Consider the following 19,067-nt stretch of genomic DNA (forward strand, 5'->3'; position numbering starts at 1 on the left):
CTGGTAGCCGCCGTTGGCGAAGATCGGGTGCGAGCCTGGCGGAGAGGGGGAGGGCACGAGACGGGGGAGGGGGAGGGGGGTGGGACGACGGCGTCGGGCGGCGCGGGCTCCTCCGCGGCGTCGCGGCCAAGGTGAGGCGATCTCGGCGCGATCTCGGCGCGATCTCGGCGCGATCTCGGCGCGATCTCGGCGCGATCTCGGCGCGATCTCGGCGCGATCTCGGCGCGATCTCGCGGGGCGCGAGCCGTTGAGGAGGATGCCGCAGACCACGAAGGCGCCAGAGAGGAAGAGGTGCCACATGATGTTGACGCCGCTCACCTGGGACAGGAGGAGGGATAAGAAACAGATTACGCCCTTATGATGGCATTCGATGGAAGTGCATGCTTTCTCTTCAATGGGGAGGAGGGGGGGGGAGGGGGGGGGGAGGGGGAGTCTTCCACGAAACAGCGGTGAGGGCGGCGGTGAGGCGAGAGTGAGGGCGGAGGTGAGGGCGAGAGTGAGGGCGGAGGTGAGGTGAGGGTGGCGGTGAGGGCGGGGCGGTGAGGGCGGGGCGGTGAGGGCGAGGCCGCTTGCGCGCGCCTGCCGGCGCCACGAGGGCGACGTCGACTGCAGTCCGGTGGCGATGCAGGCGTTGCCAACCTGAGGGACGTGTCTCGGACATGTCTCGGACGTGTCGTGGACCCGTCCCTCCCGATGCTGGCGTAGCCCAACCCCGATGCACATGCCCGCTTGCAGCCCGGCGAAGAGCTCGACTGCGGCGCGGTCGGGGCCTGCGCGAGAGGGAGGTCACGCGCACGACGTCAGGGCGGGGAGAGGGCAGCGTGCAGCGTGTGCTCGTGAGGACACGAGGGACGTCACATGCACGACGTCAGGGCGGGGAGAGGGCAGCGTGCAGCGTGTGCTCGTGCTCGTGGCATCGCAGGAATACGAGCGACAGGAGTACAGCTAGCACGGTCGAGTATACGGTCGAGTTCGGCGGAGGACGCGTCCCCCTCGAGCGCCAGTCGGGGGACAAGAGTGCAAGAGTACGCGCAGGCATGCCGCTTCTAGCGGTCCGGTGCTCGGCGTCGAGTGGCCGGAGAAGCGGCCGACGGCAGAGTACTGCCCGCGCTCGTCGGTCCAGACGCGGCCTAGCCACGGGCTAGGTAGCTGACGAGCCCGTCCCTCGGTCGATCTCGGGGAATCTCGAGGGAATCTCGAGGGAATCTCGAGGGACTAGCCCCAGGCAAGTAGCGGAGGAGTCCCATCACTCCGTTGGAGCGCTGCCCCCGCTCGTTGCTCCAGACGCGGCCACCCCGCAGTGCCAGGGCAACGCCTCGCTTGCCGAGGCTGGCTGCGGCCGATCTCGGGGAGTCTCGAGGCAGTCTCGAGGAAATGTCGGGGCGTCTCGAGGGAATCTCGAGGGCATCTGCGCCTCGCTTGGCGAGGCGGCCTCCGATCTCGGCGGCGGCGAGGAGCGGCAGCGCGACGCAGACAGCGAGCCTGCGGGCGGGCAGGGGGGATGTGGGTCGGTGGGCGTGTCGGTGGACGTGTCGGTGGACGTGTCAGTGGACGTGTCCGTGGGCGGGGTGGGGTGTGGCCCGGGGGGGGGGGGGGGGTGGAAGGGGTGCGCGCCCGAGCTTGACTTGGATCCACCGCAGGTTGGTGTGGGTCCAGTCCCGAGGGACGAGCGTGACGGCGAGCAGCACGGTGCCGGCGAAGCAGAGCCCAATCGAGATCCACTCTCGCGCGCCTAGAGAGACCTCGCGGCGATCTCGCGGCGATCTCGCGGCGATCTCGCGGCGATCTCGCGGCGATCTCGCGGCGATCTCGCGCGCCGAGCTGCTCGTCGAGGTAGAGGTGCGAGTACAGGGCGAGCAAGACCAGCCTGTGGCGACGCGAGGGCAGGAGGGGCGGGGGGGAGGGGTGGGGCGGGGGGTTGGGGCGGGGGGTGGGGCGCGGGTTGGGGCTGGCGACCCGGGGGAGCCGCGGTGGCAACGGCGGTGGCGACGGCGACGGTGGCGACGGTGGCGACGGTGGCGACGGTGGCGACGGTGGCGACGGTGGCGGTGGTGGCGGTGGTGGCGGTGGTGGCGGCGGCGGCGGCGGTGGTGGTGGCGGTGATGGTGGTGGTGTGGCGGAGGCGGGGGTATGGCGGCGCGGGGCCAGGGTGCGGGGACTGGTGCGTGGTGTGTGGCTGTGTGTGGCGGAGGGGTGAGGCGGCGGGGGGAGGGAGGGGAGGGGGCCGCAGGCGGGTGCGGGGCGTGCGGCGGCGGGCGGCGCGAGGCGGGTGGCCCGCAGCCCGCACCCGTTGCAAAAGATGGGCTGCGCGATCGAGATGGGTAGGATGGTCAGCGCCGCGAGCCCAAAGACAGCGCCGCTGATGTCCATCAGAAAGCCGATCCGCCAGGTGGGTGACTTTGCGTACTTTAGCAGCACGTCGCGCCGGAAGGACATCTCCGGCAGCGACTGCACCCCGATCTTCTGGATCCCCTTGCCCAGCGACGACAGCTGCGACAGGAACGCAAACAGCGCGCCGTACGCCAGCGGCCACGAGATCTGGACGTACGCGTCGGTGAGGAGCATGGGCAGGGCGACCACCACGACGAGGCCGAAGAAGACGCCCGCCGCCAGCAGCGAGATGCGGAAGAGCAGCGACATGCCGCGGCAAGTGTACGAGGCCACGACGCGCTGCGGCGTGCGAGGGCCCTCCCCAATCTCGATGCGCTCGGCGCTGCTGCTGCTGGGCGTCGTCTTGACGCTGGGCGGGACAGAGGCGGAGTCCGAGTCCGTCACGGACGCCTCCTCCGTGGCTGGCTCCGTGGCTGGCTGCATGTGCGCACTGGTGGGAGGGCGGCGCCCTTGGCTTCAGCAAAAAGAATTCGCCACGATCGAAAAACCTCCGAGAAACCCTTCGGGTCGCTCCTCATCGCAAACCCTGTCAGCAGAGTCTCCTACGGGAATGTACGTAAGAGCTACAACACTGAAAAAGAAAAAACTGCCTGCCCCACGCTGTGGACACCTCCCTGCCTGCCGACGCGACCTCTGTGCCGAGCTCTGTGCCGAGCCTCTGTGCCGAGCCTGCCGACGCGATGCTGCTCCACCTCCCTCTCATCGTGGGCTGCGCGTGGACGCATCGCACGCTGCCGATTCGGACGCACGCCGTCTCACGGTCGGCCACCGCTGTCGCTGATGGTGCCTCCAATGCCGCAACCCGCGCCGCCGTTCGCATGGCTGCGACCACCTCCGACGCCATCATCCCCAAGTCAGTGCTCTTTGGCAACCCCGAATACGCCTCTCCAATAATCAGCCCGGACGGGAAGCTGCTCGCCTACCTCCGACCCGACGAGGGCGTCCTCAATGTCTGGTGCCGCACCGTCGGCGCTTCGGACGATCGCGTCATCACGAAAGACCGGTACCGCGGCATTCGGCAGGCCTTCTGGGCGGAGGACTCCAAGACGCTCCTCTACATGCAGGACGACGGCGGCGACGAGAATTTTCATCTCTGGGGCATCGACGCGACGACGCCATCTTCCGCCGCGCGCGATCTGACCCCGTTTCCTGGCGCAAAGGCGCAGAACGTGGTGACGAATAAGAGGTTCCCGGATCAGCTCCTCGTCGGCATCAACAAGCGCGACCCGACTCAGTTTGACATGTACCGGTGCACGCTCGCGACCGGTGAACCCCTTTTGCCTGCCTGCCTGCCTGCCTGCCTGCCTGCCTGTCTGCCTCCCTCCCTCCCTCCCTCCCTCCCTGCCTGCCTCCCTGCCTGCCTCCCTGCCTGCCTCCCTGCCTGCCTCCCTGCCTGCCTCCCTGCCTGCCTCCCTGTCTGCCTGCCGGCGACCCTTCTCGCCCCTTCCAGGCGAGCTGACCCTCGACACGGAGAATCCCGGCGGCGTGCTCGGCTGGGGCACCGACGACGCGTCTTTCGACGTGCGGCTCACACACCTCTCTCTACGCCTGTCGTGCTTCTGTTCTAGGCACTGAGGACGAGTCGTTCGAGGTCCGCGAGGCGATCGTGATGAACCCGGCCGACAGCTCGACGGCGGTTCCGCCTCTCCCGAGCTGACCCTGTTCACAGCTGGAGGTGTGAATAGGCGCTGTTCACAGCTCGACGGCGGTTCCGCCTCTCCCGAGCTGACCCGAGCTGACCCGAGCTGACCTCAGAGTAGGCCGACAGCTCGACGACGGTCCGTGTCCGCGACTCGGCGGGCGATGAGTGGCGCGACTTGGTCACGTTTCCGTACGGCGAGGAGGGCAACATGGTCGAGTTTGCGAGGGACGGCAAGTCCGTCCTCGCCCTCTCGACGCTCGGCCGCGAGACGCAGGCGCTGGTGCGACGATACCTCCCCAAATCTCCCCATATCTCCCCAAATCTCCCCCCGCGAGACGCAGGCGCTGGTGCGGCTGGACGCGACGACGGGCGCGGAGCTCGAGACGATTGCCTACGACCCGAAAAGCAACACGGCGGGCATTCTTCTCGACGACGACACCAAGGAGGTGCGCGGGGCGGGCCGAGAGTGCCCGAGAGCAGCCGAGAGGCGGCCGAGAGGCAGCCGAGATCAGCCGAGATCAGCCGAGATCAGCCGAGATCAGTCGAGATCAGTCGAGATCAGCCGAGATCAGCCGAGATCAGCCGAGATCAGTCGAGATCAGCCGAGATCAGCCGAGATCAGCCGAGATCAGCCGCATCCTCTCCTCCACCAAGGAGGTGCGATGAGACGGACGATGAGACAAGCCTCCCCTCCCTCCGCCGCCTCCCTCTCCGCCTCTGCAAGGTGCGCGCCGTCTCCTTCAACTACGCGCGCACCGAGCGGCGCTTCTTCGACAAGGAGCTCGAGGCCGACTTCAGGGCGCTCGAGGCGGCGGCGCCCGGCGGTGCCGAGGTCAGCATCGCCTCGCGCACCCGTGACGAGCAGACCTGGCTCGTGGCGCCTAGAAGCGCAAGACCTCCCCGTCTCTCCCCCCCTCTCTCCCCATACCTGGCAGCACAGAGGGGCCGAAGAGCCTAGAAGCGGAAGACGTATTCTTGCATGCCAACAGCGCCCGAGAGGACACGCTTCCGCTGTGTACTCACTGCATTCGCGCCCCTCGTACTCACGCGGTGCTCTGAGTACACGGCATGAGACCGTCCTCCCGCCCTGATGTTGGCGACCGCGTAGGATCGTCGCCTTCCGGCGCGACGACGGCCCGACCGAGTACGCGGTGTACGACAAGGAAGCGGGCGGCACGGTGTCGCCGCTCTTCGTGTCGCAGCCCGCGCTGCTCGAGTACAAGCTCGCTAAGATGGAGGACGTGCGCATCACCGCGCGCGACGGGCGCTCGAGCTCGTCTCGCCTGCCTCGAGAGGAGGCGAGGTTAGCCGAGATGACCCGAGATTTCCCGAGAGTAGGCTGGAGCTCGTGGCATACCTCACGCGCGCCGACAGCGACGCGCCGACGCCGCTCGTGCTGCTGGTCCACGGAGGGCCGTGGGCGCGGGATGGGTGGGGCTTCAACGCGATGGCGCAGTGGATGGCGAACCGCGGCTACGCGGTGCTGCAGGTCAACTACCGCGGATCGAGCGGCTACGGCAAGAGCTTTCTGCACAAGGGGGACAAGCAGTGGGGCGTCGGTTTGCTTAGTACCCGCGAAAGCGAGAGCCCCCCCCCCCCCGCCCCCCCCCCCGCCCCGATCCCCCCACCCCCTTGCCCCCCTCCCCGCGAGGGCCGGACTGAGGCGCCCGTGGGGGCCCCGCCATTCCCTCGCATAGGCGACATGCAGCACGACCTGTCCGACGCGGTGGCGTGGGCCGTCAGGGAGGGCATTGCGCGCGAGGACAGGGTTTGCATCTTCGGCGGCAGCTACGGCGGGTACGCCACCTTGGCCGGCATGACCTTCACCCCGGAGCTGTACGCGTGCGGCGTGGACATCGTCGGGCCGTCCAACATCAAGACGCTGCTCGACAGCATCCCGCCCTACTGGGGCCCGCTGCGCAACGACATGCTGCTCAAGGCGGGGGAGGGGAAAAAGAGAGGAGAGGAGGAGGAGGAGGACCCCCCCCCCCCACCCCACGCCCCCCCCCCCCTTTCCCAGATCGGCGACGTCGACAACGACGCCGACTTCAACCAGAAGATCTCGCCGCTCTTCCACGTCGACAAGATCCGCGCGCCGCGCTCATCGGGCAGGGGGCGAACGACCCGCGCGTCAAGCAAGCGGAGGCCGACCAGATCGCCTTCTCGATGGCGGCGAAGCGGATCCCTGTCGAGTACGTGCTCTACCCGGACGAGGGGCACGGCTTCGCGCGCCCGGCCAACCGGATCGACTTCAACGGCCGGACGGAGGAGTTCCTTGCCAAGCACTTGGGCGGGCGCGCGGAGGCGTTCGAGCCGCCCGAGGGCGCGACGGCGACCTTCCCGCTCGAGACGAGGTCTTTCGAGTACGAGCCGGCTCAAGTGGTCTACTGAGGTCTCGGCAGCGGCGCCGTCTCATGTACCATGTGTAACGGCTCTATATGCATGCGAAAATGTATGTGTTGCTGTTGGAGGCTTGAGCGAGGGTGACGGATGCTGACGAGGGCTCCTCTGTACGCGGCTTTTTCACGACGCGGCGGGAGCGGGGTCGGAGCGAGGCGCGTGCCGCGTGGGCCCGTCCTCGCCGTGCGTGTCCGTGTGGGTGCGTGGCCGGCGCCCCGGCCGCCGCGCGGGGCGCGCGTGTGGCCGGGGGGGTCGTTGTGCCGACGCGAGTCCCACTCCTCGCTGTCACTCGACACTCGTAATCGTACGCACGTAGTAAGACTCAAAACCAACCACGCCCTCACATGCAACTGTAAACAAAACAATGTCGTCTCGCCCGCGGCGCCGGGCGGCGCCGGCCGGCGGCGCACCCCAGTGCTTGCCATTTACTGGTAAATGAGTGGTATTTACCACTTATTTGATTCTCCTGGGGAGTGGTATGGTATGAGCAGAGAGTGGTATGGTAAAATACGAAACTCCGTGGAATCATCATTTTTTCGAGCTCTGAGCCGAGTCTGAGGCTGGTTTGCCGCCAAATTCAGCAAAATCGGCAAAATACCCGGTATTTTGCGGGTATACCTGGAAAAACCCGGGTATACCTGGGAAATACCCGGTATTTTGCCGATTTCTCCGATTTCTGTCAGATTTTGCCTCAGAAGTCGTGGTAAATCTTACCACCGTTTGATTGTTTTGGCCGTAGAGTGTTTGATTGTTCTGGTGGGCTATACCAGTAAATGGCAAGCACTGGGCGCACCGCCGACGGGCGCCACCTACGACGCTCTACGTACGTACGGCTCTCTGGGCTTTGCACGCCGCTGCGGTCGGCCACAAAGAAGGTGAAAACCGCACCTCAGCCCTGCGTGCTCCCCTTGTGAGCGCTGCCACCGTCCCCTTGATCTCCGCCACCTAGTCGAGCGCGTCGCCGAGCAGCCCCTTTGCCACGCCAAAGTCGCGCAGCTGCTCCACGCCGCCGCTCGCCCGCACCTCGGCGGCGTGGTCCGCCACGCAGCGGCGGCACTGCGCGAGGAGCCGCCCGTCGCCCATCGTGTGCGCCGCCTCGAGCAGCGGCACGGCGCTCGCCGGCCCGACGCTCTCCTGCAGCGCCTGCGCGCAGAGCAGCTCGAGGCGCGGCACCTGGTACATCTGCGCCAGCTGCCGCAGGTCGAGCGCGCGCTGCGCTCTGCCGCCCCCCTCCTCGCCGAGGTCGAGCTGGTCGGTGCAGAGGTAGCGGACGAGGGCGGTGAAGGTGGCGAGATCGGGTTCGAGCACCGTGACCTCGGCGGCCGGGCGGCGTCGCGCTCCTTCATGCCGATGCCGAACATGGTCCGAAACTGGTCTGCTCGGACCGCACGCACCTTGCCGTCGGGAAGAGCGGGGTCGCCGCACACCTTTCCGAGGTCGGCCGCGAGGGTCGAGGGCGGCACCACAATCGGCGCGAAGGAGGGAGGCGGAGGAGGCGCCGAAACGTAGACCTGGCGGAGGGAGTCGTCCGTGCAAACCAGAAGAACGCTGCCGATGGTGCTGATGGCGACGCCGAGTGGGTTGCGAAACTGCGCCGCGCCACCCACGCCATCAGAGAAGCCATAGGTGCTGCCCGCGAGCGTGGTCACAGCGCCAGTCGCCACCTCCACCCGGCTCGCACGGCGGGCGGGGGGGGGAGGGGAGGGCATGGTCGGGGTGAGCGCGTTTGGGTACAGCGGCACCATCGCCCACGCCGTGCTCGAGGCGGCGCCGCCCTCTCTCAGCACGTGCAGCCCGCCGCCGCTCGTCTTTGCCCGCTGCCGCTACGCGTGGCGCGAGGCGCCCCGCCCCCGCTCCTCCAGCGGCGAGAGGCGGACGCCGATGGGCGGCAGGCCGACGCCTTCTCCTCGCCGGCCGGCGGGGGGGCCCCTCCTCGCCCTCGTCGCCGACCACGTCGTGCGGGGCCGCGTCGTCTTCCCCGCCGCCGCCTACCTCGAGATGGCTCGCGTGGTGTGCGTCGCCCTCTCCGGCGGCGGCGGAGGCGCGTCGCTGCGGCGCGTCCTCTTCCTGCAGCCGCTCGTGCTGGACGGCGGCCTGAGCGAGGCGCGGGTGAGGGTGGGCGTGATCGAGGACCGGTTCGAGGTGACCTACGAGGGCGGCGGCGACGCGTCGACGGCTCACTGCGCCGGCGACGCGTCGGCCGCGTCGGGCCCGCTCCCTGGCCTCTCGCTCGCCGCGGCTCGCGCCTCGTGCGGCGAGGCGGTCGACGCCGCCTCGCTCTACTCGCTTCTCCGCTCGGTCGGCCTCGAGTACGGCCCTCGGTACCGCACGCTCGAGGTGGCGGCCGTCTCGCGCGCCGCCGCCGCCGCCGTCGGCCGGCTGTGCCGCCGCTCGCGCAAGGAGGGCGCTCGTGTCCACCCAGCCGACCTCGACGGCTCGCTGCACCTGTCCTCGCTGCTCGCCGAGGCAGGGGAGGGCGAGACGCGGCTGCCCTTCTCTGTGGGCGAGGCGACGCTGGCGGATGCGAGCGGCACGGCATGGCCGGTGGCGGAGCGGGAGGGCGGCGGGGCGGTTGGGGTGGTCATCGCCAGCGGCGCCGCCTCGGCGGGCGTGCGCCTGGCCGGCTTCGAGTCGCGTGCGCTCAAGGCGTCGTTGGGGGCTGCGCCGGCGGCGAGGGCGACGCACCTGTACGTCACCGAGTGGGAGAGGAGCGAGACACCTGTCACCGCCGCGGCTTCGCTCGTCGTCCTGGGCTCGAGTCGAGGAGCGAGAGGCTTCGACGAGGCATCCCCGAGCCCGGCAGGCGGCAACGAGCGCTTCGGCGGCCTCTCCTTCGCAGCACCGGTGTCGGCAGGCCGGGCAGCCTCGGCGCCACTGGCTGCTCTCGACGCAGCCCTGTCGCTGCTGCGCGTGCGGCTGGCTTCAACGTCCTCTCCCCGCCTCGTCCTGCTGACCGCCGGCGCGCACGCTCATGGAGCCAGCGCCGCGCCCGGCTCCCACCACGCCGGCTCGCTCGGCCTCGCCCGGTTGCTGAAGTCTGCCAAAAACAACGCGCTACCGTCAGGGCTGATGGCGACGCCGCATGGATTGGCGAACTGCGCCGCGCCGCCCACGCCATCAGAGAAGCCATAGGTGCCGCTGCCCGCCACCGTCGTCACCGCGAAGTGACATGCGAGGCTAGATCAGGCTTGCTCCGCCTCTAGCAAACTCGCCGGCCAGCGGGGCACGGACGAGAGCACGTGTGGGGTCAAGTGAGGTGTCTGTGGGAAGCTCCCTCTCGGGCTAGGGACCTGTCCCTAGCGCTTGCCCTCGCTCTCATGCAGATGATGAGCTCAGCACCAGGCCCTCAGGCCTGGCTGGCTGGTGCGCGAGTCGAGGTGCGTGATACTCGTTCTAGGCCGCATGCCATGGGCATTATAACGTAGGTTGGCGTGCGGCCGCAGCGCGCCCGCCGCGGGCTCGGCGGCGCGCGCACGCGAGTTGAAGGTTTGCTCGTAGAGCTATTCGAGTCTTGTTGAAGACGAGGCCTCTGCGACGTATGCCAGCCCGCGCTGCGGAGCCTCGCCATTCGGAGCCGCATCCCGCCCGGCACCGTCCTTGAGTGCGCCCCGCCGTGGCGAGACGCACTCGACGAGGACGGCTTCGCCGGCGGTACCGAGTCGCGAGCCGGCGACAGCCACTCAACCCTCTCGCAAAAAGAATTCAACAAAAAGAACTCTCTCGCACAGCACACAGGTTCGAAAAAGAATTCGATAGCGAAATGCTCGCCTCCGCCCGCTACGAGCTGCGGCTCACCGCTCTTCCGCCCGATGCCCTAATCGCGATCGCCGCCGGCGCGATGCGGGACAGCGCCGCTGCAAACAGGAGGGCCGAGGCGCTCCTCGCGCACCACAGCCCTCCGCCCGCCGTCGCGACCGACGTCCTTGCGGACCCGGACCTTGCGCCGTGCGTGCTCGAGAAGACGGGCCTGCGCCACGCGGCCGTGTGCAAGCGGTGGTCCCTGATCTGCGCGCCGCGCGGTGCCTTCGCGCGGCTTGTGGAGACCGCTGGCGATGCCTCCTCGGAGCTGCACGCTGCTGCGCTCGGAGAGCTCAGGCGGCTGTCGGGAGAGGAGGCCGGCGGCAGGCGGATGGAGGCGCTCGTCTCTCTCTTGCGGGTTGGAGACGAGGACGAGAAGGCGGACGTCGCGGAAACGCTCCAGGAGCTTGCCCGCGACGACGATGAGAGCCGGGTGGCGATTGCGGCGGCCGGCGGCATCGAGGCCCTAGTCGCTCTGGCTCGCGATGGGAATGAGAGGCAGAAGGAGCATGCGGCGGGGGCGCTGTGGAACCTCGCTTACAACGACGACAACAGAGTGGCGATCGCTGCGGCCGGCGGCCTCGAGGTCCTCGTGACACTGGCTCGCGATGGGAATGAGAGGCAGAAGGAGCGTGCGGCGGGGGCGCTGTGGAACCTCTCTATGAACGACGACAACAGAGTGGCGATCGCTGCGGCCGGCGGCATCGAGGCCCTGGTCGCGCTGGCTCGCGATGGGAATGAGGCGCAGAAGGAGCGTGCGGCGGGGGCGCTGTGGAACCTCGCTATCAACGACGACAACAGCGTGGCGATTGCCGCGGCCGGCGGGATCGAGGTCCTCGTGTCGCTGGCTCGCGACGGGAATGAGGCGCAGAAGGAGGAAGCGGCGGGGGCGCTGTGCCGCCTCTCTATCAACGAAGACAACGAGGCGGCGATTGTTGCGGCCGGCGGCATTGAGGTCCTCGTGCCGCTGGCTCGCGACGGGAGTGAGAGGCAGAAGGAGTTTGCGGCGGCGGCGCTGAGGAACCTCGCTCACAACGACGACAACAGCGTGGCGATAGCCGCGGCCGGCGGCATCGAGGTCCTCGTGTCGCTGGCTCGCGACGGGAATCAGAGGCAGAAGGAGTTTGCGGCGGGGGCGCTGAGGAACCTCTCTGCCAACAACGACAACGTGGCTGCGATTGTTGCGGCCGGCGGGATTGAGGTTTTCATGTCGCTGGTTCGCGATGGGAATGAGGCGCAGAAGGGGCGTGCGGCGGCAGTGCTAGCAAACCTCGCTGACAACAACGACCACAAGGTGGCGATAGCCGCGGCCGGCGGCATCGAGGTCCTCGTGTCACTGGCTCGGGACGGGAATGAGAGGCAGAAGGAGAACGCGGCGGGAGCGCTGTGGAGCCTCGCTATCAACGACGACAACAGCGTGGCGATAGCCGCGGCCGGCGGCGTGGAGGTCCTTATCGCGCTGGCTCGCGACGGGAATGAGGGGCAGAAGGAGGAAGCGGCGGGAGCGCTGTGGAACATGATTGAGGTAGCACCTGGCACTCACGAGGGCGTCGTCGAGGCTGGCGGTGTGGCGGTCCTCTCCACTCTCACGCAGGAGGCAAGCGCCTCGGACGACTGCAAGCTCGCTGCTGCCGTATCCCTTGTGTACCTGGCCAGCACCCGTCCCGACCTCCCCGCTGACGACACTTGCCTCTCGCTGCTCCTCTCGCGGCTGGACCAGCCCGAGGGAAATGGCTGGCGCAGAGACAGCATCAACGCCCTCCTCGCCCTCGCAGCCTCCTCGTCTGCGTGCGCTGAGCAGTGGCACCAGGTCGGCGGCGTTGCGGCGCTGCAGGCGCTCGCTCGAGAGACGGCGGAGGAGGGGGTGGAGAGGCAGGCGGAGAGGTGCGACGAGGCGCTAGTCAGCCTCGGCGTGAGGAGGGTGCGCAGGCGGGCGGCCGCGTGAGCCAGTTGCGTGAGCTCTTGAGCAGTTGGAGTGTCTTGTTTTGATGGGTAGCACGATTACTGAGGCGGACGCGACTCAAAGCCTCGCTTTTTTCGCCTGTGTTAGTGCCAGTGCGCGCCAGTCCCGACTCCCGTGCCTAGTGAGTAGTGTGGGCTGTGCCTGTGGCGCGAGAGGGATTTTGTATTCGTCGGTTATAAATTTTTTTTCGCACGACACTAGGCACGCGCACTGGCACTATCCCGTGCCTAGTGTCGTGCGAGGGAGTTTTGTTCCAAAATTCTTTTTTCGCACGACACCCGTGCCCAGTGTCGTGCGTGTGGGAAGTGGGGTACCTTTGAACCTCTGAACCTCTGTTAGTCTTAGTGCCAGTGCGCGCCAGTCCGGGGGGCACTTGGAGTGCAGTTGGCATGAACCGCACACCCAGGGCGCCGCATGATAGTCGGAATGGCGCCGATTGCGATCGCGTGCGCATGCTCCTTCTTCGCCTCGCGCGCCGCCGCCGCAACGCTCGCCGCCTGCAGCGCTGCCACCTTTAGGCGGTGGCCTGCGCCCGCCTTGGCGACATTCTCCGTCTCCCACGCGGCCAGTTCCGCCTCAGCGCGCGCCAGGTCACCACGCTGCCGCTCATTGTGTACCATGTGTACGGCTCTACATGCATGCGAAAATATGTATGTGTTGCTGTTGGAGCATGGAGGCTTGAGCGCGGGTGTGGGTGACGGATGTGCTGACCGAGGCGGCTCCTCTGTACGCGGCGCGCTTTTTTCACGACGCGGGACGCGGGAGCGGGGTCAGAGCGAGGCGCGTGCCGCGTGGGCCCGTCCTCCCCGTGCGTGTCCGTGTGGAGGTGGCCGGCGCCGCGCGGGGCGCGCGTGTGGGCAGTGGGGCCGGGGCCGGGGCGGGGGGGGTCGTTGTGCCGACGCGAGTCCCACTCCTCGCTGTCACTCGACACTCGTAATCGTACGCACGTAGTAAGACTCAAAACAAACCACGCCCTCACATCCTACTGTAAACAAAACAATGTCGTCTCGCCCGCGGCGCCGGGGCGGCGCCGGCCGCACCGAGCTCGGCAAGTCGACCCTCTTATATATTTTTCACACCTGAGCGGGCTCAATTTTGCTCTAGGTGCCTCCTACGAATTCGAACCCACGTTTTCGGCCAGGCGGCCGGTGCGTACCGTTGGTCGTTCTCGTCATGGGGGTTCACGAACGGACAGAAGTATCAGGCTGCGCGGTACTGCTGGGGAGCCTCGCCGGGAACGACGACAATCGGGTGGCAATCGTGAAGGCGGGCGGCATCGCGCCGCTGGTGGCGCTGGCTCGCGGCGGCACGGACGGGCAGAAAAGCATGCCGCGCCCGCGGCGTCGCTGATGCTTCTCTCTGTCATACTCATAGTCAACGCCGACACCAATTGCTGAGATTGCGGCTGAGTGCAAGCACCGGCCCGGTGGTGCCCCTGGCGTGGGTGAGCAACCACCCACACACCCCACTCCCTGCGTGACGTTGGTCTGACTAGAGTATGATCCTCCCTAATTACTTAGATCTTAGTACCCACGTGTAGTGCGCTCTCCCCAAGGTCTCACATAAACGATGGTACAACTCCCGGGAGAACGGCGGGAGGGCACAGGACATCACATCAAGATCACTGTGTCGCGAGGCCCAGCTCCCCTCTGAGTCTCTCACCAGTCACGCCCATGCAGTGTCTGGTGTGGCGGCAGTGGTTGGCCACCGTGAGCCTGCGGGGGGCCTCGCAGTGGCGGCCACATCGCTTGCCTCGCGGCGGCGGCCGCGGCGTTGGGCATGCCGCCGTTGCTGGCCGAGGAGGGGCACCAGCAGGCGCTCCCTCCCGGTGGCATGCCGACGCCGCCCACCACACGCGCTGCCGGCGCGTGCTGCGGCGTGCTTGGCTGGGCGTGCGGCGGGGGCGGGCGCCTCCCCACGACGCCGGGCGGCACGAGGTTGATCGGTGTCGCCGTAGCCACGTGTTGCGGCGCAAGGCCGAGCGGTCTCATCTCAGCTCCGAAGAAGGCCCCGCCGGCGGGGGGCATGCCTGCGGCACGGGAGGTGAGGGCTACGGGTCGCGGGAGGGGTGAGGGGTAGGGCAAGGGCTATTCGAGATACAGTTCGGCTGAGGGGGGGGGGGGGGAAGGCGCGTCGTCGGCGGGACAAGTGGGGGCCAGAGCGCCGGCGTGGGTAGGGCTGGGGGCAGCGCACCGCGGCCGACGTACCCTCCTCCATAGGCCGGGGGATGGCCGACGGGTGGCGGGGGAGCAGCACTCATCGGGGCGTGCGGGAACGGCGCGGCGAAGCTGTCGGACGGCCGCGGCATCCCCGCCCCCGGCGCACCACCGAGACAGCTCCGGTACCCACCGGACGCGGGCGGGTGGCCTCGCCGCGCTGGGCTGAGGCTGGGGGGAGGCGCGCCACGCGGCGCCTCCGCAAACGGAACGCCTTGCGCCGACGGGGGTGCGCCTATAGCGGCGGAGAGTGGCACGCCTCTGGCAGAGGGTCGAGGGGCGGGGGGGCGGTCTGTTGCACCGCGTGGTTGCACGCCTCTGAGGGTCCCTGCCAGCGGCGCCGCGCGTGGCGTGGCGGCGCCCGCGCTGCCGCGAGGGCCCTCCCCGCCCCCAACTCTCACGCCCTCCCCGGCTGCCACCACACAAGGGCCCGGTGCGAATCGCGGGCCCGGCGCTCCGTTTGGAGCGGCGGCCGGCTGCGGCGGTGGCGCGGCGGCCGAGCTGCTGCCGCTCTCTTTGCGCTGCTCGCTCTGGATGAACTTTGCCTGGTGTACACCCGCCGGCGGGGTGAGGGGCGGAGTTTGGGGGGGGGGGGTGGATGGTGCGGCAGGGCGAGGAGGACGTCACAGTCATGTCTGGAGTGTCATGTCTGGAGTGGGCCTTGGGGTGTGGGGTGGGGTGGTGGGGAGGGGAGGAGAGGCAAGTGTTGCAAGCGCGAACCGCGGCAAAGTGCGCAACGTTGCGTCGGTACACCCGCCCGTCGACCCTCATGATCCCACTCCACGGCTCCGGCTCCGGCGCCGCGGGCCCCTCAGCAGCGGCAGGGCTCTCGGCAGCGGCGGCGCTCTCGGGCGCAAATCTGCCCACACCTCCCCATCTCTCGGGCGCACGTCTGGCGCCCCCACCGTTGACCATCGCTTGCGGGTCGTGAGGGTGGGGCGACGGCTGCTGCTGCTGCGGCGGGAGCTGCTGTGGCGACGGCGGCGGCTGTGGCGACGGCTGCTGCTGTGGCGACGGCTGCTGCTGTGGCGGCGGCTGCTGCTGTGGCGGCGGCTGCTGCTGTGGCGACGGCTGCTGCTGTGGCGACGGCTGCTGCCGCGGAGGCTGCCGTGGAGGCGAGGGCCGGGGCGGCGAGTCTCGGGGCGGCGAATCGGTGAGGTCGACCGTGGTGACCCATCTCGTGGGCTGTCGTGGTGCGGCCGCAGTCTCGCGGGCAGCCTCGGGCGCCTGCTGCACCGCCCGCCGCACGCTGTCGAAGCGCGATGCTGCCGCTGATTCGAAGGGTCGCTTCATCCCGTGCTGCTGCTGCTGCTGCTGCTGCTGCTGCTGCTGCTGCTGCTGCTGCGGCTGTTGCTGCTGCTGCTGCTGCTGGCGCTGCAGCTGCTGCTGGCGCTGCAGCTGCTGCTGCCTCTCGACCATCATGGACCGGGCGTCCTCCTGCTGCTGGGCGAGCACGCGCGCGCGGCCGAGCACGCCAGCCGCTTCGGGTTCTCTCGCCTGGCCAGCAAAAGCATGCAGCGCAGCACCATGCTGGTGCAGCGCGTGCTCAGCTGCCGCCCTCCACCCCTGCTGCTGCTGCTGCTGCTGCTGCTGCTGCTGCTGCTGCTGCTGCTGCTGCTGCTGCTGCGGCCCGTGCCCCCAGACTCGCCCGAGCCCGTCTCCGCACGCGGCCGACCGTGCGCCCGCAAAGTGGGGCGGAGGAGGGTACCTGCGGTCGCGTCGTGGACGTGTCGGCGGACGTGTCCGCGGGCGTGACGTGTCGGTGGACGTGTCAACGGACGTGTCAACGGACATGTCAGTGGACGGGTCAGTGGACGTGTCAGTGGACGACGTGACGAGGGCGGCGCGGGCGCGGGCAGAGCGGAGGCGGAGGTGTTGACGGGGCGTGTGCGTGTGTCAGGGGCAGGAGTGGGGAAGGGGGGAGGGGGAAGGGGCGTGTCTTGGACGTGTCTCGGAAGCGTCGCATTACCCTCGCCGCGCGAGCATTGCGTGGTGGGCGGCGGCCGTGATGGGTCCTTGCGGCACCTGCACAGAGCCCAAGTGTGAGTACGGAACTCTGCACCGCTGACCTGCGCCTCGCGCAAATCCAGAGGCTGCAAAGACGGTGGACGTGGCTGAAGTGCGGCTGAAGTGCGGCTGAGGTGCAGCGGAATACAGCCGGCACGCGCGTCATGGCGAAGGCTTGCTGATGAATGGGGAGAGGGCATGTGTGCAGCATTCTATGTGGCGCTGCGTGCGACACCGCGTCGTACTGCGCCGCGTGCGGGAGCGCCTACGAAAAAAGAAAGCCGCCCGTCGAGAAGGCGAGAGCCGTGTAGCGCGTGCGGGTGCCGAGAGCAGGAAAGACCGCGTGCGGAGCCACCGGCTGCGCGAAATGCATCCCCAGCGGCGGCGGTACGACACGCGCGGCTGGATGGTGCTCCGCCGCGTGGGCCGGAGGAATGTAGACCGCCCCCGCCATGCCCGCCCCCGCCATGCCCGCCCCCGCCATGCCCGCCATGCCCGCCATGCCCACCCCCGCCATGGCCGGCCCCGCCATCGAGAAGCCGTGCCGCATGGCCTGCCCGTGCGACGGCAGCGGCGGCGGCGGCCTGCCCTGCCCGGCCACGCGCTGCGCCGAATGCGGCGGGTGCTGCATGCGCTGCTGAGGCGGCGGCGGATGCCGGTGCGACGCCGCCGCGGGCTGCTGCGCTGCCTGGGGTACGAGGAGGGGGGGGGGGGGGGGTTGGCGTGCAGCCTGTCCACCCCCACGCGAGTGCGGGGCCACGTCTGCGGCGGAACGAGGCTGCAGGGCGGCGGAAGACGGAAGAGTGCAGACTGCTCCCGCGTGTCTGCTCATGGGCGTGTCTGCTCCGCGAGGAGGCCGTGCTGCTGCGCATCTAGGCCGCGGTGCCAGCCGTCTCTGCAGCCGCTGCTCGCCGAGCGGAGTCTGCGGGCGGGCGGGCAGGGGTGTGTGAGGCAGGCAGGGCGCGGGGCAGGTGGGAGGGGCAAGGCGCGGGGCAGGCCGGAGGCAGGCCAGGCTTGGGCGGGAGCTGGGGCGGGGGCGTCAATCTCTGTCGAGAGCAGCGGAGCGGTGGTGCGGTGCCGGAGGGGAGAGGGCGCGGCGTGTGCGAGGAGGGCAGGACGTGTCTTCGCGAGGTGTGCCTTCGCGAGGTGTGCCTTCGCCAGGTGTCAGGTGTGTCTCGGGAGGTCTCTCGGGGCGTCTGTCTGTCGGGAGGTGTCTCTCTCGCGCACCCGCAGAAAGGCGCGCCGGTCGAGAATGTAGGCGCGGGAGCGGCACGTGAGAAGAAGCATCCGCGCCAGCGCCGCGGCGGAGCGCGCCGCATCGGATGTACCGCGCCCCGCGCCAGCGCTCTCCTCCTCAGCCCTCTCCTCCTCAGCCCTCTCCTCCGCTCCTCCCTCCTCGTCTGCTCTCTCCGCCGTTGCTCTCTCCGCCGTTGCTCTCTCCGCCGTTGCTCCCTCCGCCGTTGCTCTCTCCTCCGCTGCTCTCTCCTCCGCTGCTCCGTCGGCTAGCTCAGCCGATGGCCCTGCAGAGGACCCTGCTGAAGGCCCGGCGGCCGGCCCGGAGGCGGCCGCCGCGGCAGCCGGCTCCTCGTCGATCAGCGCCGCGTCGCTGCTCGAGGCGCCAGAGCTCGAGCTGCAGCCGGACGGCGCAGGCGCCAGCGTGGGCGGAGAGCTGGAATCGTCGCGGGAGGAGGACGGCGGGGCGGCGGCAGGCGGAGCGGCGGCAGCGGCGGCAGCCGGCGCCGAAGCGAATGGCCGCTTGCCGTTTGTTGCTGCAGTACTGGCGGCCGCCGGCCTGCTTTTGTCGGGCGTGGCTGCGGCCGGCGAGCTGCCGCTGTCAGCCACAGTTGCGCCGTTTTTGGGCATGCACCGCGGCCACAGCGCGCGAACCAAGACGGCGGTCTTGCGAACCCGGCGGCGCGCACCAACTGACCAGCCCGGGTAAACCAAGTAAATTCGCGGCAAAAGTTTCGCCGCTTCCTGTGTGGTGGTGGCCTTTCCTCGAACGAGTCCTCACTTTTTGCTTTCCCCTCCTCGCGTGACGCCTCGACCCGCACCACCTGCTCCCTCCATACGGCGACCCGCCCAACCAGCTGGAGGGAGGCGCCCACCCAGCGACCGTCTTCGCTCGCTGAAATAAAAAGAATTCGCTTCGCCATGATCACGCTCGCGCTCCCGTGACTCTCGACATATGAGCAGGAGCAGTCCGCACGGCGAAGTAGCAGCCTACGATCGAGACAACCTGCTGCCGAGAAGGCCCATCGAGCACCCGCAATCGTGGGTCGTGGCCAGATCGTGGCAGCAATGCAGCCATGTCGATGGGCAGCGGGCTGTGCCGCAGGATCAGGTACCTTGTCGCACACGTCACAGCTGATAACTCCAGCACAACAAAAAAAGACAGATAAAGCGGACGAAGTTGGACATATACATTTCTGAGGAAAAAGAGAAAGCGCATACAAAACAAGAACACAACGCACTCTCTCACATGACACATTTCTTGTTGGCTTCTAAAAATCTCTCATGACAAGCGATCCCACGACAGCGATTGTGGGGATAAGGGCGTAGACGCCCTTAGTGGTGACTACGTGATCCGTACGTGAGGGTGGAGGGGCCCGTCCGCGGAGCTAGGCGGCGTGGGCGCCCCCCACTGGGG

At 68.6% G+C, this 19,067-nt stretch overlaps 7 protein-coding genes across 7 annotated transcripts in view; 5 read left to right on the forward strand and 2 right to left on the reverse strand.

The window, feature by feature from the left end:
• Nucleotides 1-2,814, reverse strand: part of EMIHUDRAFT_107291 (hypothetical protein) — a gene marked incomplete at both ends in the record, with an annotated part of 3,274 nt that extends 460 nt beyond the window's left edge. Inside the window, 2 exons of the mRNA XM_005758005.1 lie at nucleotides 1,743-1,867; nucleotides 2,288-2,814. Of these exons, the coding sequence (XP_005758062.1) occupies nucleotides 1,743-1,867; nucleotides 2,288-2,814 (652 nt within the window). The remainder of the gene's footprint in view (nucleotides 1-1,742; nucleotides 1,868-2,287) is intronic.
• A 635-nt stretch (nucleotides 2,815-3,449) lies between these two features.
• On the forward strand, nucleotides 3,450-6,424 carry EMIHUDRAFT_107292 (hypothetical protein; the record flags this gene model as incomplete). The annotated part of the gene is made up of 9 exons (XM_005758006.1): nucleotides 3,450-3,657; nucleotides 3,960-4,027; nucleotides 4,152-4,313; nucleotides 4,375-4,380; nucleotides 4,758-4,865; nucleotides 5,197-5,336; nucleotides 5,372-5,592; nucleotides 5,731-6,110; nucleotides 6,146-6,424. 9 exons carry the CDS (start codon nucleotides 3,450-3,452, stop codon nucleotides 6,422-6,424), a joined length of 1,572 nt encoding a protein of 523 aa, XP_005758063.1.
• Nucleotides 6,425-7,378: 954 nt separating this feature from the next.
• EMIHUDRAFT_220095 (hypothetical protein) lies at nucleotides 7,379-8,178 on the reverse strand (the record flags this gene model as incomplete). The annotated part of the gene is made up of 2 exons (XM_005758007.1): nucleotides 7,379-7,747; nucleotides 7,828-8,178. 2 exons carry the CDS (start codon nucleotides 8,176-8,178, stop codon nucleotides 7,379-7,381), a joined length of 720 nt encoding a protein of 239 aa, XP_005758064.1.
• On the forward strand, nucleotides 8,141-9,565 carry EMIHUDRAFT_107293 (hypothetical protein; the record flags this gene model as incomplete). Its single annotated transcript, XM_005758008.1, has 1 exon — nucleotides 8,141-9,565. One exon carries the CDS (start codon nucleotides 8,141-8,143, stop codon nucleotides 9,563-9,565), a length of 1,425 nt encoding a protein of 474 aa, XP_005758065.1.
• Nucleotides 9,566-11,743: 2,178 nt separating this feature from the next.
• On the forward strand, nucleotides 11,744-12,179 carry EMIHUDRAFT_359914 (hypothetical protein; the record flags this gene model as incomplete). The annotated part of the gene is made up of 1 exon (XM_005758009.1): nucleotides 11,744-12,179. The coding sequence occupies exon 1, from the start codon at nucleotides 11,748-11,750 to the stop codon at nucleotides 12,174-12,176; it is 429 nt and encodes a 142-aa protein (XP_005758066.1). The 5' UTR covers nucleotides 11,744-11,747.
• A 1,800-nt stretch (nucleotides 12,180-13,979) lies between these two features.
• On the forward strand, nucleotides 13,980-14,980 carry EMIHUDRAFT_359915 (hypothetical protein). Its single transcript, XM_005758010.1, has 3 exons — nucleotides 13,980-14,223; nucleotides 14,388-14,645; nucleotides 14,727-14,980. Exons 1-2 carry the CDS (start codon nucleotides 14,028-14,030, stop codon nucleotides 14,411-14,413), a joined length of 222 nt encoding a protein of 73 aa, XP_005758067.1. The 5' UTR covers nucleotides 13,980-14,027; the 3' UTR covers nucleotides 14,414-14,645; nucleotides 14,727-14,980.
• A 199-nt stretch (nucleotides 14,981-15,179) lies between these two features.
• On the forward strand, nucleotides 15,180-15,341 carry EMIHUDRAFT_312425 (hypothetical protein; the record flags this gene model as incomplete). The annotated part of the gene is made up of 1 exon (XM_005758011.1): nucleotides 15,180-15,341. One exon carries the CDS (start codon nucleotides 15,180-15,182, stop codon nucleotides 15,339-15,341), a length of 162 nt encoding a protein of 53 aa, XP_005758068.1.
• Between the last annotated feature and the right edge of the window lie 3,726 nt (nucleotides 15,342-19,067).

This window comes from Emiliania huxleyi, assembly GCF_000372725.1.
Source record: "Emiliania huxleyi CCMP1516 unplaced genomic scaffold EMIHUscaffold_89, whole genome shotgun sequence".
NCBI classification, from domain to species: domain Eukaryota; phylum Haptophyta; order Isochrysidales; family Noelaerhabdaceae; genus Emiliania; species Emiliania huxleyi.

Coding starts and splice junctions, on each gene's coding strand:
- EMIHUDRAFT_359915 (XM_005758010.1), top strand. CDS start 14,028: ATGCCGACGCCGCCCACCACACGCGCTGCCGGCGCGTGCTGCGGCGTG. Junction 14,224..14,387: donor CCCGCCGGCGGGGGGCATGC/CTGCGGCACGGG, acceptor GGGGCAGCGCAC/CGCGGCCGACGTACCCTCCT.